The sequence below is a fragment of the Pseudophryne corroboree genome (assembly GCF_028390025.1).
Source record: "Pseudophryne corroboree isolate aPseCor3 chromosome 10 unlocalized genomic scaffold, aPseCor3.hap2 SUPER_10_unloc_2, whole genome shotgun sequence".
Lineage (NCBI taxonomy): Eukaryota > Metazoa > Chordata > Amphibia > Anura > Myobatrachidae > Pseudophryne > Pseudophryne corroboree.
Window position 1 is genome coordinate 798,337 of NW_026967473.1, and position 20,374 is coordinate 818,710.

Consider the following 20,374-nt stretch of genomic DNA (forward strand, 5'->3'; position numbering starts at 1 on the left):
GTGGGCAGATGAGGGAGTAGAAGGACACAACACTACACTTACAGGAATGTTATGTAGGAGCAGCGCCTCCTAGTGGGCAGATGAGGGAGTAGAAGGACACAACACTACACTTACAGGAATGTTATGTAGGAGCAGCGCCTCCTAGTGGGCAGATGAGGGAGTAGAAGGACACAACACTACACTTACAGGAATGTTATGTAGGAGCAGCGCCTCCTAGTGGGCAGATGAGGGAGTAGAAGGATACAACACTACACTTACAGGAATGTTATGTAGGAGCAGCGCCTCCTAGTGGGCGGATGAGGGAGTAGAAGGACACAACACTACACTTACAGGAATGTTATGTAGGAGCAGCGCCTCCTAGTGGGCAGATAAGGGAGTAGAAGGACACAACACTACACTTACAGGGATGTTATGTAGGAGCAGCGCCTCCTAGTGGGCAGATGAGGAAGTAGAAGGACAACACTACACTTACAGGAATGTTATGTAGGAGCAGCGCCTCCTAGTGGGCAGATGAGGGAGTGGAAGGACACAACACTACACTTACAGGAATGTTATGTAGGAGCAGCGCGTTCCTAGTGGGCAGATGAGGGAGTAGAAGGACACAACACTACACTTACAGGAATGTTATGTAGGAGCAGCGCCTCCTAGTGGGCAGATGAGGGAGTGGAAGGACACAACACTACACTTACAGGAATGTTATGTAGGAGCAGCGCCTCCTAGTGGGCGGATGAGGGAGTAGAAGGACACAACACTACACTTACAGGAATGTTATGTAGGAGCAGCGCCTCCTAGTGGGCAGATGAGGGAGTAGAAGGACACAACACTACACTTACAGGAATGTTATGTAGGAGCAGCGCCTCCTAGTGGGCAGATGAGGAAGTAGAAGGACAACACTACACTTACAGGAATGTTATGTAGGAGCAGCACCTCCTAGTGGGCGGATGAGGGAGTGGAAGGACACAACACTACACTTACAGGAATGTTATGTAGGAGCAGCGCCTCCTAGTGGGCAGATGAGGAAGTAGAAGGACACAACACTACACTTACAGGAATGTTATGTAGGAGCAGCGCCTCCTAGTGGCAGATGAGGGAGTGGAAGGACACAACACTACACTCACAGGAATGTTATGTAGGAGCAGCACCTCCTAGTGGGCGGACGAGGGAGTAGAAGGACACAACACTACACTTACAGGAATGTTATGTAGGAGCAGCGCCTCCTAGTGGCAGATGAGGGAGTGGAAGGACAACACTACACTTACAGGAACGTAATGTAGGAGCAGCGCCTCCTAGTGGGCAGATGAGGGATTAGAAGGACAACACTACACTTACAGGAATGTTATGTAGGAGCAGCGCCTCCTAGTGGCAGAAGAGGGAGTGGAAGGACACAACACTACACTTACAGGAATGTTATGTAGGAGCAGTGCCTCCTAGTGGGCGAATAACGGAGTAGAAGGACACAACACTACACTTACAGGAATGTTATGTAGGAGCAGCGCCTCCTAGTGGGGAAATGAGGGAGTGGAAGGACACAACACTACACTTACAGGAATGTTATGTAGGAGCAGCGCCTCCTAGTGGGCAGATGAGGGAGTAGAAGGACACAACACTACACTTACAGGAATGTTATGTAGGAGCGCCTCCTAGTGGGAGGATGAGGGAGTGGAAGGACAACACTACACTTACAGGAATGTTATGTAGGAGCAGCGCCTCCTAGTGGGCGGATGAGGGAGTGGAAGGACACAACACTACACTTACAGGAATGTTATGTAGGAGCAGCGCCTCCTAGTGGGCGGATGAGGGAGTAGAAGGACAACACTACACTTACAGGAATGTTATGTAGGAGCAGCGCCTCCTAGTGGGTGGATGAGGGAGTAGAAGGACAACACTACACTTACAGGAATGTTATGTAGGAGCAGCGCCTCCTAGTGGGCAGATGAGGGAGTAGAAGGACACAACACTACACTTACAGGAATGTTATGTAGGAGCAGCGCCTCCTAGTGGGCAGATGAGGGAGTAGAAGGACACAACACTACACTTACAGGAATGTTATGTAGGAGCAGCGCCTCCTAGTGGGCAGATGAGGGAGTAGAAGGATACAACACTACACTTACAGGAATGTTATGTAGGAGCAGCGCCTCCTAGTGGGCGGATGAGGGAGTAGAAGGACACAACACTACACTTACAGGAATGTTATGTAGGAGCAGCGCCTCCTAGTGGGCAGATAAGGGAGTAGAAGGACACAACACTACACTTACAGGAATGTTATGTAGGAGCAGCGCCTCCTAGTGGGCAGATGAGGAAGTAGAAGGACAACACTACACTTACAGGAATGTTATGTAGGAGCAGCGCCTCCTAGTGGGCAGATGAGGGAGTGGAAGGACACAACACTACACTTACAGGAATGTTATGTAGGAGCAGCGCGTTCCTAGTGGGCAGATGAGGGAGTAGAAGGACACAACACTACACTTACAGGAATGTTATGTAGGAGCAGCGCCTCCTAGTGGGCAGATGAGGGAGTGGAAGGACACAACACTACACTTACAGGAATGTTATGTAGGAGCAGCGCCTCCTAGTGGGCGGATGAGGGAGTAGAAGGACACAACACTACACTTACAGGAATGTTATGTAGGAGCAGCGCCTCCTAGTGGGCAGATGAGGGAGTAGAAGGACACAACACTACACTTACAGGAATGTTATGTAGGAGCAGCGCCTCCTAGTGGGCAGATGAGGAAGTAGAAGGACAACACTACACTTACAGGAATGTTATGTAGGAGCAGCGCCTTCCAGTGGGCGGATGAGGGAGTAGAAGGACACAACACTACATTTACAGGAATGTTATGTAGGAGCAGCGCCTCCTAGTGGCAGATGAGGGAGTAGAAGGACACAACACTACACTTACAGGAACGATATGTAGGAGCAGCGCCTCCTAGTGGGCGGATGAGGGAGTGGAAGGAAACAGCACTACACTTACAGGAATGTTATGTAGGAGCAGCGCCTCCTAGTGGGCAGATGAGGGAGTGGAAGGACAACACTACACTTACAGGAATGTTATGTAGAAGCAGCGCCTCCTAGTGGCAGATGAGGGAGTGGAAGGACAACACTACACTTACAGGAATGTTATATAGGAGCAGCGCCTCCCAGTGGGCGGATGAGGGAGTAGAAGGACACAACACTACACTTACAGGAATGTTATGTAGGAGCAGCGCCTCCTAGTGGGCAGATGAGGGAGTGGAAGGACACAACACTACACTTACAGGAATGTTATATAGGAGCAGCGCCTCCCAGTGGGCGGATGAGGGAGTAGAAGGACACAACACTACACTTACAGGAATGTTATGTAGGAGCAGCGCCTCCTAGTGGGCGGATGAGGGAGTGGAAGGACACAACACTACATTTACAGGAATGTTATGTAGGAGCAGCGCCTCCTAGTGGGCGGATGAGGGAGTGGAAGGACACATACCCATACTTTGTCACCAGATACAATTACATTAAGATCCTTTGCGTACCTTTAAGATCCTGCATGTAAGGACTTCATAGCGCTGGTGTAAGATTCGGTGTTTCAGCAGCACCTTGTTCACCATTGGAATAAATATCTGGAACTGGAGACAGGAAGGGACAGCACATGTGTAATGAGATCCAGCTCACAGTATGACACCAGGAGAAAGAACAGGCTGATTACTTGGCCTTCCCATAACCTGGCTGATTTCATGCTTTGGATCATTCTGTTTATTTGTCCCCAGAGATCACACCCCGTTACGCCATGGGTACAGCGCTCTTCTAGTTCTGACTCACCCTCTCCTGTTACCTAGGGAATGCCAGGGCATATGGCGGCCTGGTATCCGTGCGTTCATGGTCACTGGCAGCCTGCTACACAGTAGCTTAAAGGGAATTACACAACAGTATTGAGAAATAATAGGGGGAGACCCTGAGGGCTGTAACCGCTACAAAAAACATGAAATCCCGTTACCGGATACATTCCCTTCTCTCATTACAGCTACATAATATTTATTAACAGCTTCTTATATATTGCAGCTTACACTGATATATCTATTACCGCACAGATACGCATATGAAATGATACACCTTTAGATTGTGATGATCAAACAATTAACTCAATTAAGCGTTGTCTTATCCCTAATGACACAAGTGAATAGGAGCTACCTATTGTGTATTTTTATTGCAGTATCCCTGTGTCATTATCCCTGTGTACTGACAGATAACACACCGAGATATAAAGCATGTATATCTTTATCTGTGTATTCCCACTAGGCTGCCCGATTATAGACCACTTAAATGCGCCATGCTCCTACTGAAACAGCTGCCGGGGGATCGTACTTTACCGCAAGCCGTAGTGTCCCAGCCGTCTAGTGACTGCAAGCAAGAAAAAGAATTGCATCTCGTCCAGTGAGCTGGACGGAAGGTAGCATCCCATCCTGAAGATACGGGGAAGGTAGCATCCCATCCTGAAGATACGGGGAAGGTAGCATCCCATCCTGAAGATACGGGGAAGGTGGCATCCCATCCTGAAGATACAGGGAAGGTAGCATCCCATCCTGAAGATACGGGGAAGGTAGCATCCCATCCTGAAGATACGGGGAAGGTAGCATCCCATCCTGAAGATACGGGGAAGGTGGCATCCCATACTGAAGATACGGGGGAAGGTGGCATCCCATCCTGAAGATACGGGGAAGGTGGCATCCCGTCCTGAAGACACGGGGAAGGTGGCATCCCGTCCTGAAGACACGGGTAAGGTGGCATCCCGTCCTGAAGACACGGGGAAGGTGGCATCCCATCCTGAAGATACGGGGAAGGTAGCATCCCATCCTGAAGATACGGGGAAGGTGGCATCCCATCCTGAAGATACGGGGAAGGTGGCATCCCATCCTGAAGATACGGGGAAGGTGGCATCCCATCCTGAAGATACGGGGAAGGTGGCATCCCATCCTGAAGATACGGGGAAGGTGGCATCCCATCCTGAAGATACGGGGAAGGTAGCATCCCATCCTGAAGACACGGGGAAGGTGGCATCCCATCCTGAAGACACGGGGAAGGTGGCATCCCATCCTGAAGACACGGGGAAGGTGGCATCCCATCCTGAAGACACGGGGAAGGTAGCATCCCGTCCTGAAGATACAATGAGTTGTAGGGAAGGTAGCATCCCACCCTGAAGATACAGGGAAGGTAGCATCCCACCCTGAAGATACAGGGAAGGTAGCATCCCACCCTGAAGATACAGGGAAGGTAGCATCCCACCCTGAAGATACAGGGAAGGTAGCATCCCACCCTGAAGATACAGGGAAGGTAGCATCCCACCCTGAAGATACAGGGAAGGTAGCATCCCACCCTGAAGATACAGGGAAGGTAGCATCCCACCCTGAAGATACAGGGAAGGTAGCATCCCACCCTGAAGATACAGGGAAGGTAGCATCCCATCCTGAAGATACGGGGAAGGTAGCATCTCATCCTGAAGATGCGGGGAAGGTAGCATCCCATCCTGAAGATACAAACAATGAGTTGGAGGGAAGGTAGCATCCCATCCTGAAGATACGGGGAAGGTAGCATCCCATCCTGAAGATACTGGGAAGGTAGCATCCCATCCTGAAGTTACGGACAATGAGTTGGAGGCAAGGCAGCATCCCATCCTGAAGATACAGGGAAGGTAGCATCCCATCCTGAAGATACGGGGAAGGTAGCATCCCATCCTGAAGATACGGGGAAGGTAGCATCCCATCCTGAAGTTACGGACAATGAGTTGGAGGCAAGGCAGCATCCCATCCTGAAGATACAGGGAAGGTAGCATCCCATCCTGAAGATACAGACAAAGAGCTGGAGGGAAGGTAGCCTCCCATCCTGAAGATACAGACAATGAGTTGGAGGGAAGGCAGCATCCTATCCTGAAGATACGGGGAAGGTAGCATCCCATCCTGAAGATACGGAGAAGGTAGCATCCCATCATGAAGATACGGGGAAGGTAGCATCCCATCCTGAAGATTCGGGGAAGGTAGCATCCCATCCTGAAGATACAAACAATGAGTTAGAGGGAAGGTAGCATCCCATCCTGAAGATACGGGGAAGGTAGCATCCCATCCTGAAGTTACGGACAATGAGTTGGAGGCAAGGCAGCATCCCATCCTGAAGATACAGGGAAGGTAGCATCCCATCCTGAAGATACGGGGAAGGTGGCATCCCATCCTGAAGACACGGGGAAGGTAGCATCCCGTCCTGAAGATACAGGGAAGGTAGCATCCCGTCCTGAAGATACAGGGAAGGTAGCATCCCACCCTGAAGATACAGGGAAGGTAGCATCCCACCCTGAAGATACAGGGAAGGTAGCATCCCACCCTGAAGATACAGGGAAGGTAGCATCCCACCCTGAAGATACAGGGAAGGTAGCATCCCACCCTGAAGATACAGGGAAGGTAGCATCCCACCCTGAAGATACAGGGAAGGTAGCATCCCACCCTGAAGATACAGGGAAGGTAGCATCCCATCCTGAAGATACAGGGAAGGTAGCATCCCATCCTGAAGATACGGGGAAGGTAGCATCCCATCCTGAAGATACAAACAATGAGTTGGAGGGAAGGTAGCATCCCATCCTGCAGATACGGGGAAGGTAGCATCCCATCCTGAAGATACTGGGAAGGTAGCATCCCATCCTGAAGTTACGGACAATGAGTTGGAGGCAAGGCAGCATCCCATCCTGAAGATACAGGGAAGGTAGCATCCCATCCTGAAGATACGGGGAAGGTAGCATCCCATCCTGAAGATACGGGGAAGGTAGCATCCCATCCTGAAGTTACGGACAATGAGTTGGAGGCAAGGCAGCATCCCATCCTGAAGATACAGGGAAGGCAGCATCCCATCCTGAAGATACAGACAATGAGCTGGAGGGAAGGTAGCCTCCCATCCTGAAGATACAGACAATGAGTTGGAGGGAAGGCAGCATCCTATCCTGAAGATACGGGGAAGGTAGCATCCCATCCTGAAGATACGGAGAAGGTAGCATCCCATCATGAAGATACGGGGAAGGTAGCATCCCATCCTGAAGATTCGGGGAAGGTAGCATCCCATCCTGAAGATACGGGGAAGGTAGCATCCCATCCTGAAGTTACGGACAATGAGTTGGAGGCAAGGCAGCATCCCATCCTGAAGATACAGGGAAAGTAGCATCCCATCCTGAAGATACAATGAGTTGGAGGGAAGGTAGCATCCCACCCTGAAGATACAGGGAAGGTAGCATCCCACCCTGAAGATACAGGGAAGGTAGCATCCCACCCTGAAGATACAGGGAAGGTAGCATCCCATCCTGAAGATACGGGGAAGGTAGCATCTCCTCCTGAAGATGCGGGGAAGGTAGCATCCCATCCTGAAGATACAAACAATGAGTTGGAGGGAAGGTAGCATCCCATCCTGAAGATACGGGGAAGGTAGCATCCCATCCTGAAGTTACGGACAATGAGTTGGAGGCAAGGCAGCATCCCATCCTGAAGATACAGGGAAGGTAGCATCCCATCCTGAAGATACGGGGAAGGTAGCATCCCATCCTGAAGATACAGGGAAGGTAGCATGCCATCCTGAAGATACAGGGAAGGTAGCATGCCATCCTGAAGATACAGGGAAGGTAGCATGCCATCCTGAAGATACAGGGAAGGTAGCATGCCATCCTGAAGATACAGGGAAGGTAGCATGCCATCCTGAAGATACAGGGAAGGTAGCATGCCATCCTGAAGATACAGGGAAGGTAGCATGCCATCCTAAAGATACAGGGAAGGTAGCATGCCATCCTAAAGATACAGGGAAGGTAGCATGCCATCCTAAAGATACAGGGAAGGTAGCATGCCACCCTAAAGATACAGGGAAGGTAGCATGCCATCCTAAAAATACAGGGAAGGTAGCATGCCATCCTGAAGATACAGGGAAGGTAGCATGCCACCCTGAAGATACAGGGAAGGTAACATGCCACCCTGAAGATACAGGGAAGGTAGCATCCCACCCTGAAGATACAGGGAAGGTAGCATCCCATCCTGAAGATACAGGGAAGGTAGCATCTCATCCTGAAGATGCGGGGAAGGTAGCATCCCATCCTGAAGATACAAACAATGAGTTGGAGGGAAGGTAGCATCCCATCCTGAAGATACGGGGAAGGTAGCATCCCATCCTGAAGATACTGGGAAGGTAGCATCCCATCCTGAAGTTACGGACAATGAGTTGGAGGCAAGGCAGCATCCCATCCTGAAGATACAGGGAAGGTAGCATCCCATCCTGAAGATACAGACAATGAGCTGGAGGGAAGGTAGCCTCCCATCCTGAAGATACAGACAATGAGTTGGAGGGAAGGTAGCATGCCACCCTAAAGATACAGGGAAGGTAGCATGCCACCCTGAAGATACAGGAAAGGTAGCATGCCACCCTGAAGATACAGGAAAGGTAGCATGCCACCCTGAAGATACAGGAAAGGTAGCATGCCACCCTGAAGATACAGGAAAGGTAGCATCCCACCCTGAAGATACAGGAAAGGTAGCATCCCACCTTGAAGATACAGGAAAGGTAGCATCCCACCCTGAAGATACAGGGAAGGTAGCATCCCATCCTGAAGATACAGACAATGAGTTGGAGGGAAGGAAGCATCCCATCCTGAAGATACAGGGAAGGTAGCATCCCATCCTGAAGATACAGAAGAGGAGAAATTGCAGACAGTGGAAATGGCTGCTCTCTGCGAGGAATCCGCCATCTTTGCCGATAAACGAATATCTGAAACATGGGCTAACATGTGGATTAAAGGAAGATTCCTCCCCTGACTAGGCTTTACTATATTCTATTCTCAGCCAAGCCTAGAAATCAGGATTTTGGTACTTACCGATAAATCCCTTTCTCCGATTCCACAGGGGCCACTGGAGTGCAGATACAATGGGGATATAGTAGGCAGTAACTGGGAGCTGGCACTTTAAATTAATAACCATGTGACTAGCTCCTCCCCTACTATGTCCCCCCTCCAAGCCAGTCTAGTTAAAACTGTGCCCGAGGAGAGCTGGAAAAGACCAACGTCAAAGTAGAGGAGGTTCGCTAAGCCAAGTAAAACAAGATAATACCCAGGAAACCTGAAAACATAGTGATAGGGTAATAGGAACAAAACACGTAGTCACACAGTGACCTGCAACCCAATAAGTGTAGAAGGAGGAAACAGCGCTGGGTGGGCGTCCAGTGGCCCCTGTGGAATCGGAGAAAGGGATTTATCGGTAAGTACCAAAATCCTGATTTCTCCTTCATCCACTAGGGGCCACTGGAGTGCAGATACAATGGGGACGTCCCAGAGCTCCCAAGACGGGAGGGAGAGCGCTGAGAGTCCTGCAAAACCGCTCGGCCAACCTGTGACACACAGGCCGCAAAAATGTCAAATCCGTAAAATGTGATAAACGTATGATGTCCCGACTAAGCGGCATCGCAACATAAAGGATTCACGGAAACCCCGTGGGCAGCCGCCCCCGAAGGTCCCTCAGAGCGCGTGGAGTGCGCCGAAACGGAAAACGGAGGCTCTCGAGCAACCGTCAAATAAGACTGTCTGATGGTCAGACGTATCCCACGACCCAACGGCCGCTGGGACCCCGGCCATTTAGGACGGAAGCATCGTACAGAACAAAGAAGAAATCAATTTGTCGAAAAGCCGAAAACCTTTGTACAGAGAGTCGGAGAGCCCTGACAACATCCAATTGTCAAGTAGCCGGTGAAACCGCCGAGAGGGCCGAAAACACAAGTGTCAGATTTATATGAAAAGCGGACATCACCCCTGGAAGCAATGACAGCTGAGAATGAAGCTCAGCCATAACCTTATGCGCAAGGTGGGATTGCCAGTAGAGTACTCCCTGCAAGAAAACCCGAACTTCCGGCAGTCAGGCTAATATCCCTTGGAAGAGAACCGAAAGAGTAGAGACCTGAACTTCAGGTTAACCTAGTCGAAGCGCAGCTGAGCAAAACACCCGTAGAAACCAAAGGCGGCGGCTGAAGGAAAAACCAAAAAGGGAAAAGCCCTCGTCATCCACACCAAGCCACATAAAATATCCAAAAGTGGCAAAAGCGAGAAGAGGTAACCGACATCCGAAAACGGAGCCCAGTAGGTATAACCGAACTAGGGAACTCCTTACTTCTGAGGCCTCGCGAACAGCCACGCCGTTAAACGAAACCTGTTGAAATAGACAGTCCCGCAGAGGTATGAGTCAAGGCTCCCCTACTGACAACAGATGTAGGGTAAATTTTCAAGTCTTGCGCGGCCAGACTGGAGTCCCCGGGAGGATTAGCGCGCATTCTCCCTTTATGTGTTGCAGAAAGTGAGGTAGAAACAGAAAAGGAGGAAAGATAGACTAACCAGAAACTCCATGGAGCCGTGAGGGCATCCCCGGCTACTTCCGCCAGAGCTCACGTCCGAGAGTAGTAAGGGGTAGAAGAGTCAGTCGGAACGCCCCGAGGACGATCCGAATTCTTCGCCCACAGTGGACCCGCTGACAAAACTTCGGGGAATGTCCACTCCCCTGGGTGCCTGACCTGGAATGAAGACTGTCGTCCTCTGGTCAAAGTAGAATGTAGGCGACCTCTCAGCGCCGTAACTTGACTGAAGAGAGAGCGAGAGAGAGAGGAACTGGTCCCGAGGAAGGAAAAAAACCTCTGACGGGCCGAGTTGAGGACCAGCCCTAAACACAGGAAAAAAAACAAAAAAAAAACAATACGAGGAGCATAAATGGGACCCGTGTCGAATCAGAAGACCCTGGATTCTCCAGATATCCAGAAGCAACCTAATCTGCAGAGTGGGTTTCCAGCAGTAGATTGTCCAGGTAGGGAAACAACCGTCACTCCCTGCCTTTGAAGTAGGGCCAGTCGGTGACCCTCATGAACACGGAGGGAGTGGAAGAGAGACCGAATGGAAAGGTCTAACGGTGGAAATGAGCATCCTGTAGTACGACTCGGAGAAAAGACCGATGAGGAAGCCCAATGGAAACCAGTAAACAGGCATCCCCAATGCCTGTAAAACCCCTTTTTTTCTTCAAACTAGCAATCCCAGACTGAAAGGATTCTAAGTTCAGAATAGGCCTGGCCGAGCCATCTGGTTCCAGAACAGGTAAAAAAGCAAAGGCTTGAGAAAATGCACCGATTCCAATGATGTGCAGAACCGGGAACCGCACCCTTGCGGTTAGAAGCATCTGGAACGCCGCCTGCAGCATGACTCTCCTGTCGTCTTAAACCGGCAGACCCATGGTGAGGGACCCCTGAGGCGGTTGGACACCAAAATCGAGTATGTAACCGCCCGTGATGCGAATCCTACACCCAAGCATCCTGCGGTGGGTGCGTTGGAGGACCTACAATCAGGCTGGTTCGAGGACGCCGAACCTCTGTCTTACTTTGAGATCCCTTGGTGACGGAAATACCGCCCCCGTCATGGACTCGAAACCTGGAAAGGGCACGGAAAGATCTAAAGGAAAGACCGGTATAGGTCCTTCCTGGAGCTGGAGCAGCAGTAGGGGGAAAAAAAAAAAATTTACTTACCCCCAATGCCTAAGAGGAGACCCAGGCAGGAAGATCCTTCCCGACCAGGCCCATAATGAACCTGCTGCTCTTAGGATTCAATATCCGCCTGTCACTGTCGCAGCCCCAGAGGTCGTCGGGTTAAGACAGCCCAAGCGGAAATGCAGGCTCAGAGTATACAGACGACCCTGGAGACCTCAAAGGAAAATAAAGCAGAATCGAGACTCTGATCTGCCCAAGGAATCAGGTGATACTGATGCAAACCATCCGGTATCTTAGAGGACAATTGTTTCACAACCTACCTGCTCCGGACAAGGTAGAACCTCTGCTGCCGTATATTTCTCTCAGATGGCTCCCTCAGCAAGGTTGCCCCAGGAAACGGCAGCTTCTTGGACCGGCGATACATCGAGGGGTATACCCTTGGAGAGGTCTGATATCGTTTCCTGCTATCTGCGGGGAAAGGATAGGAAAACAAACCATGTTTGATACCTGAAATTGTGCATTCGGATGTCTCCAGGCCTCCGACTGGAGCATATCCAGCTCATTCGACACTGGACAAGTCGTTATTATTTCTTCATTGGAGCCGAACTCCGAGGTACGTGAATTGTCCGACTCCTTTACCTGCAGTACCAGACCTACTGCTGTAAAATGCTCCTCGATATCCTGAGATACTGGTTCAGACTCCACCGAAAACAGACACCCTCAGAATCCTGGACATGGCTTGCCTCCTATAAGAAAGGCCACTGTAACATGGAGGTTAGCAAGCTCCCTTTAGAAACCTGGAGAGGTGAAATGACGCACAAGGTCTCTGGGTAACAGCGACATTACCTGCATAAGCCGAGCTGTTCCAACCGGAGCGTCCTGCAGCTGCGTGGAGGGCTGAGCAGATGGCTCCATCGCACCATGCCCACCTAACAGGGATTTCTCCGACTGTCCCAGGTGATACGAACGAAAGGAGAAAAGGTGGGTTAAATAAGCGTGGCCCTATGTAATGGCTGCACTATAACGTGCAGTGACTGACACGTTTCAAATAAACATTCTGAAGCAGCCGAGACTTGAGCCGGTAGCGTTGCGGGACAGGAGTTTTAGCCACTAGGCTATAGGAACTTAAAAGTAGGTGTTTGTCGGGATTCAAACCCTGGTCTCCCTGTTCAGATACCCGCTACTAGCGTACTGAGCCACAGCGACTGTTTGTCTGCTGCCACACACATTCCCCAAATTACAACCAGTATTATTATTATTAAGTGAAACAAAGGAATAATAAAGGGAAGGTAACACCCGCCCTGTATGTAGAGTACTGCTAAATTAGGAAGACGCAATACATGTTTCTCGAAGGCTCTGCTGGTTTCCCAAAATGGCGTCCAGTCTGCGAGAAAAGCCGGGGGAAAAGTTATGTGGCAAGGCGGAGCTAATGTGAAACCAGGTCTGTCTTATAATAAAACATTGCCACTATATATGGTATTGTAACAGTATATATATATATATATATATATATATATATATATATATATATAGGGGGGTGCAGGGGTTCCCGGTCGGGGAGGGCACCAGAGCAAGACTAGTCCAGCATTGGACTATATGGAGTGCCGGAGCAGTCTATTCTATAATATATATATATATATATATATATATAAGCTAATTGGGTAGAGGGTGATATGTGAACCTGGGTTCCTATGCATAATATGCTCCACTATTATGGCCTCCAAGCTATAAAAGCTCTTTATAATGATGATGCATTAATGAGCCCCTGATATAGAGCAGGCTCTAATCCATGTGTGTGTGCTGGGGAGCGGGGAGCCCGCTGAGCAAAGCAGGATTAAGCTCCTCCCCCTCCCAGTTCAAACATTAAATGAAGCGGTGAGCTCCCTGACTCTCCCTCCAGCAATGCGTGAAGTGGACATGGAGCAGGGAGCCCGCTTGTGCAGAGCGGAATTAGGTCGGCCCCCAAAACTTAACTAACCCGCTTCAGTTCCACGAAGCGGTGAGCGCCCTGTATCCCCCTCCGGCAATGCGTGTGGGGAGCGGGGAGCAGGGAGCCTGCTGTACAGAGCGGGATTGCAGTGGCTGGGGAGCGGGGCGCTGAGCCCGCTGTACAGCGCGGGAGCCTGTAGTTTACCCGGAGCGGTGAGCGCCCTGTATCCCCTGCCGGCAAAGCGTGCAGCGGCAGGGGCGCGCTCGCTGTACCGAGCAGGAGTTAGCTCCGCCCCCCGCTCTGGCGCCAAATTTAAACGAACCCGCCCGGTGAGCGCCCTGCATCCCCCGCCGGCAATGTGTGTCGCGAGCGGGGAGCGCTGAGCCGCTGTACAGAGCGGGCGCTGTGCATAGCACACAGAAGCTCCGCCCCCCCCTTAATGGCGCCGAATTTGAACCAGAAAAGGCGCCTCTGGTTATAATCTGACCCACTCCAGACACATGAGATTATACAGTGGCACACTGAAGGAATAAACATATTACTTCGAGCATATTGCACCAGTAAATGTGTAATGTAATAGATAAATCATATATCAATGTGAAGGGGGGGTGTTTACTCACCACTGCTTGCAGATGATGGAGTGGCCCCGACACGCGCCGCACATAGCGGTGTCCGGCCTCTGTCGACGGAGTGGCCCCAACACGCGCCGCACGCAGCGGTGTCCGGCCACTGTTTGTTACCGCTGCCGTGCTGCCGGAATCTTCTGCCGACGGAGCGGCCCCAACACGCACCGCAAGCAGCGGTGTCCGGCCAGCTCCGGAGAGCTCAGTGTCTCCTTCAGCCGAGGCCCATCCCGAGCCGCACGCAGCTGCGATGGGACCCCGCCGGCAGCTCCCGCGGTGCAGACTGGCAGTGGCAGAGCTGCCAGTCTGTGAGTGTAAGTAAGAATAATAAAAAAATAATAAAAAGAAATAAAAAAATCTTCAGAGAAGAGCCAAGTGACCAGCTCACTCGGGCACTAAAATATGACTGGCTTGGAGGGGGGACATAGTAGGGGAGGAGCTAGTCACATGGTTATTAATTTAAAGTGCCAGCTCCCAGTTACTGCCTACTATAACCCCATTGTATCTGCGCTCCAGTGGCCCCTGTGGATGAAGGAGAAATAGCCACTAACTGTAAAATGATACGGACGACGTATATCACATCCCCATACAGATACACCTAGCCTCAATACGCCATGACGCGCCAGCAAGCACAGCATGCGACAAATCCGCATCACGAGACTACACTGATCAATCTGCTATGCAATACTTATCTGTGTGTAACACAACGGAACCTGGGGTAAACAACGCTGCAGCAGAGAAGGAAGATTTGGGGTTTATTATACGACTTGTGTCGTATTATCTGTCCCTCTATTACCCCAACGTGGCTTCAGGGTATTATCTGTCCCTCTATTACCCCAACGTGGCTTCAGGGTATTATCTGTCCCTCTATTACCCCGACGTGGCTTCAGGGTATTATCTGTCCCTCTATTACCCCGACGTGGCTTCAGGGTATTATCTGTCCCTCTATTACCCCGACGTGGCTTCAGGGTATTATCTGTCCCTCTATTACCCCGACGTGGCTTCAGGGTATTATCTGTCCCTCTATTACCCCGACGTGGCTTCAGGGTATTATCTGTCCCTCTATTACCCCGACGTGGCTTCAGGGTATTATCTGTCCCTCTATTACCCCCGACGTGGCTTCAGGGTATTATCTGTCCCTCTATTACCCCGACGTGGCTTCAGGGTATTATCTGTCCCTCTATTACCCCGACGTGGCTTCAGGGTATTATCTGTCCCTCTATTACCCCGACGTGGCTTCAGGGTATTATCTGTCCCTCTATTACCCCGACGTGGCTTCAGGGTATTATCTGTCCCTCTATTACCCCGACGTGGCTTCAGGGTATTATCTGTCCCTCTATTACCCCGACGTGGCTTCAGGGTATTATCTGTCCCTCTATTACCCCGACGTGGCTTCAGGGTATTATCTGTCCCTCTATTACCCCGACGTGGCTTCAGGGTATTATCTGTCCCTCTATTACCCCGACGTGGCTTCAGGGTATTATCTGTCCCTCTATTACCCCGACGTGGCTTCAGGGTATTATCTGTCCCTCTATTACCCCGACGTGGCTTCAGGGTATTATCTGTCCCTCTATTACCCCGACGTGGCTTCAGGGTATTATCTGTCCCTCTATTACCCCGACGTGGCTTCAGGGTATTATCTGTCCCTCTATTACCCCGACGTGGCTTCAGGGTATTATCTGTCCCTCTATTACCCCGACGTGGCTTCAGGGTATTATCTGTCCCTCTATTACCCCGACGTGGCTTCAGGGTATTATATGTCCCTCTATTACCCCGACGTGGCTTCAGGGTATTATATGTCCCTCTATTACCCCGACGTGGCTTCAAGGTATTATCTGTCCCTCTATTACCCCGACGTGGCTTCAGGGTATTATCTGTCCCTCTATTACCCCGACGTGGCTTCAGGGTATTATCTGTCCCTCTATTACCCCGACGTGGCTTCAGGGTATTATCTGTCCCTCTATTACCCCGACGTGGCTTCAGGGTATTATCTGTCCCTCTATTACCCCGACGTGGCTTCAGGGTATTATCTGTCCCTCTATTACCCCGACGTGGCTTCAGGGTATTATATGTCCCTCTATTACCCCGACGTGGCTTCAGGGTATTATATGTCCCTCTATTACCCCGACGTGGCTTCAAGGTATTATCTGTCCCTCTATTACCCCGACGTGGCTTCAGGGTATTATCTGTCCCTCTATTACCCCGACGTGGCTTCAGGGTATTATCTGTCCCTCTATTACCCCGACGTGGCTTCAGGGTATTATCTGTCCCTCTATTACCCCGACGTGGCTTCAGGGTATTATCTGTCCCTCTATTACCCCGACGTGGCTTCAGGGTATTATCTGTCCCTCTATTACCCTGACGTGGCTTCAGTATGATCCATTCTCCACAAAACATAGAAAACGCCACTAGCTGTAAACTGCATTAGTATACTGCCATTGTATAACATCCACACAGATACGTCCTGGTGCGCCACACCGCGCGTGAGCAGAGCGTATTTATCACTGCGAGCCTTAGTCACAATGTGATAAAACGGCTTATATCTGTGTGCGGTGAGTCGGAAGCTGGGTACACACTGAACGATATATATAGTCCGATCAATTGTGTACACACAATATGTCTGTGAAGAACATCGTTCACAGACATATCGCGACGGCTGTGCTGCACAGATCGTTCACAGACATATCGCGACGGCTGGGCCGCACAGAACATTCACAGACATATCGCGACGGCTGGGCCGCACAGAACATTCACAGACATATCGCGACGGCTGTGCCGCACAGAACATTCACAGACATATCGCGACGGCTGTGCTGCACAGAACATTCACAGACATATCGCGACGGCTGGGCCGCACAGAACATTCACAGACATATCGCGACGGCTGGGCCGCACAGGTCGTTCACAGACATATCGCGACGGCTGGGCCGCACAGATCGTTCACAGACATATCGCGACGGCTGGGCCGCACAGAACATTCACAGACATATCGCGACGGCTGGGCCGCACAGATCGTTCACAGACATATCGCGACGGCTGGGCCGCACAGAACATTCACAGACATATCGCGACGGCTGGGCCGCACAGAACATTCACAGACATATCGCGACGGCTGGGCCGCACAGGTCGTTCACAGACATATCGCGACGGCTGGGCCGCACAGATCGTTCACAGACATATCGCGACGGCTGGGCCGCACAGAACATTCACAGACATATCGCGACGGCTGGGCCGCACAGATCGTTCACAGACATATCGCGACGGCTGGGCCGCACAGAACATTCACAGACATATCGCGACGGCTGTGCTGCACAGAACTTTCACAGACATCGCAACAGCATATCGGGACAGTAAAACCCCACTGTACCTTCTTCCCCAGCTGGAAGACCAACGAGGAAAGTGTGTCCATGGCGCTCTGTCTCAGCTCAGGGCTGACGTCAAGTGTGCGGACAATAGGATGGATTATTCTGGAGGCGTAATCTGTGAAATCCAGCGATTCTGTCAAACGATCCACAGTCTCCAGAGCCACCCTGGGGTAAGAGAGCGGATTACATTTACACAGGAACATGGAGTATACCATGGAGAACATATAAACATAGAATATGCATGTATACATTTGTTGTGTGTGCGCGCAAGTGTCCGTGTCCATTAGGTCCACTCTCACGCCGGGTTCAGTATGGTATGCCGGCGGTCGGGCTCCCGGCGACCAGCATACCGGCGCCGGGAGCCCGACCGCCGGCTTACCGACCGCCGGCTTACCGACAGTATGGCGAGCGCAAATGAGCCCCTTGCGGGCGCGCCACGCTATTTTATTCTCCCTCCAGGGGGGTCGTGGACCCCCACGAGGGAGAATAAGTGTCGGTATGCCGGCTGTCGGGATTCCGGCGCCGGTATACTGTGCGCCGGGATCCTGTCAGTCGGCATACTGAAGACCACCCCTCACGCCACGTGATACGGATTGCTGTAGAACAAGGAGTACACTCACTAGACTTGAGAAAAGGTCATTTATTCAGGTAGATGAACGCAAAATCTTAACGACATTTTGGTCCCCACATGGACCTTTGTCAATCTGAATACATAATATAAACGTGTCTGTATATATATATATATATATATATATATATATATATATATATATATATATATATATATAGTAAAGAGGGCACCCCAGTATAATATCTCTCATCCAGACAGCCAGACATCCACGTGTGTGTGTGTTATGTATATAAGATATAATATGAAATCTTGCAGGAGAAGGTAAACAATAGAACTGTACTGCGTAGTGTTCAGCAGCTCCACTAGAAGCTTTGTCTCTACATCACAAGACTCCTTATTAGGCTTCATACGCATACATACACAGTAACTATATATTATAGATGCTGTAATGTAAATTGGAGGTGCCCGGTCCTACCATTCCACCCTATACCCAGCGTCTGGCCCTGTGCCCTCTATGGCGTGCAGAAGGAGTAACACCACGTCCCCCAGATGGATTCCAAGAAACGGATATAGCGGTAACTACCAAATATACTGTTCTATCAGAGATCCTATCTGAGGGATACTGGAGCCATGAGGGTGTTCCTCCTAGAGGGGAAATTGAGAGTTATGGTAAAGACTTACCTTCATTAACTCATTTTCTTCAAGGTCCATAGGATCCACAGGGTAAACCCTGGGGAATGCTGGTGGAGACTAGGTCAGGCACCGAACAGCCAAGCTTTTACAAGCTCCCAGGATGCACTGGACTCTCTCCTCTCATACCCTGCCCACAGCTCTGGAGATGAGACGGTTGGTGCACACAGGAAACACTCACCAACAGGAAATGGGAACTGGTGATTGGGAAAGTAACACATTGAGGCCGGGTGCGACAGGGGGGGCGCCCAGCATCCTATGGACCTCGAAGGAAAAGCGTTAAAGGTAAGTTTTACCATAACTCTTACTTTCCACAGGGTTAACCTTGGGGATGTCCCAAAGCAGTTGTAATAGTGAGGGAATGCCCCTAGGCTGAAAGGAGGATATTGCGGGCCAGCCTCGCTTGTGGAATCCACAGAGAACGAATAAGGAATCCATTTTCCTAATAGAACTAGTACGGTCCACATAGATCCGCAGAGTACAGACCACATCCAAACAATCTTCCTCTTTAGAGAGATCGGGTATCCGGAAGTAAGGAACAATAATTTCCTCAATGAAATGGAACTGGGACACCACCTTGGGGAGGAAGCCCGTGTGGTCTGGAGGACTCCTCTGTCGTGATGAAAAATTAAAAAAGGGGAAGCGGCATGAGCGCGCCCCCAAATCCGAGACTCTGTGTGCTGAGGCGATTGCCAGGAGAAAAGAGTCTTAGCTGGCAACCATTTCAGATCAACATAGTCCAACGGTTCGAAGGGAGACTGCTGCAAGGCCCAAAGAACCAAGGCCAAATCCCAAGGAGCCACTGGAGGGAAAGAGAGGCTGTAGTCGAAATACCCCATGAAGGAAGGTACGTACATTTAGTAAAAGAGCAAGTCATCCCTGGAACCAGACGAACATAGCCGAGACCTGAACGTTAAGAGAAGCAAGGTGGAAACCCATGTTAAGGCCAGCCTGAGTCTAGAAATCCAAAATACTATAGGATCATAGTGTCGATGAGTGCACAACTGAAAGTAGGAAAGCCATATGCAGTAATAGATGCGTGCTGAGGCCGGATTCCATGCACTGAGCGCAGTTAGGATGGATGACCAATGGGGCCCGGTGCAGGCTGATAAATGGGTTGCAATTGTGGAGGCAGACCCATGGGGGGGTGTATTAGGGGGACGACTGGCCCTGGTGTGCAAAACGAGAGGCTGTTTAGAAAATTCATGCTGTAGTGCAAATACATTATTTTAGTGGAGTTTTATTGCACCCCCTGTAACTGGCGGAGGGGTGTTAGGCCTTGATTGGAATTACTGGACACACAGGGGTAGTAATCATTCTTAAGGAAAGATGCTAGGCTGATCAGAGTTGTATTTAAAGGGTTATGAAATATTATAAAAAGACTTATCCAGGACGAAAACAGACAGAAACATCCAATCAATTTTGTAGCAAAGGAATAGGCAATCACCACGCCTTTCACCTCATGCAAACTCATCTGTCCATTTAAACGTATGTACATACCTTTCTCTCTGACATCCTCACGCAGTCTCAGAACAGAATGGTGTTTGCATAGTCAAACAGATAATTTTTTCACCTTTCACCAACTAAATATTTGCCTCACTGGTAGCCTTAATTAATTTGCCAAGTATTCCTTTAGATGCAATCTAGGGTCAGCAGTGCTGATCAATGTGCGCTCACATACGCAGGTGGTTCATAATGCTAA

At 50.4% G+C, this 20,374-nt stretch overlaps 1 protein-coding gene across 5 annotated transcripts in view; it reads right to left on the bottom strand.

Moving 5' to 3' along the window:
- The window catches only part of MTOR (mechanistic target of rapamycin kinase), a 634,684-nt gene that overhangs the window by 484,038 nt on the left and 130,272 nt on the right, over positions 1–20,374 (bottom strand). For all 5 annotated transcript variants that reach the window (XM_063948692.1, XM_063948690.1, XM_063948689.1 and 2 more), the window contains exons 25-26: positions 17,414–17,576; positions 3,507–3,599 (exon numbers count right to left, since the gene is read on the bottom strand). In XM_063948692.1, coding sequence (XP_063804762.1) covers positions 3,507–3,599; positions 17,414–17,576 — 256 coding nt within the window. The remainder of the gene's footprint in view (positions 1–3,506; positions 3,600–17,413; positions 17,577–20,374) is intronic.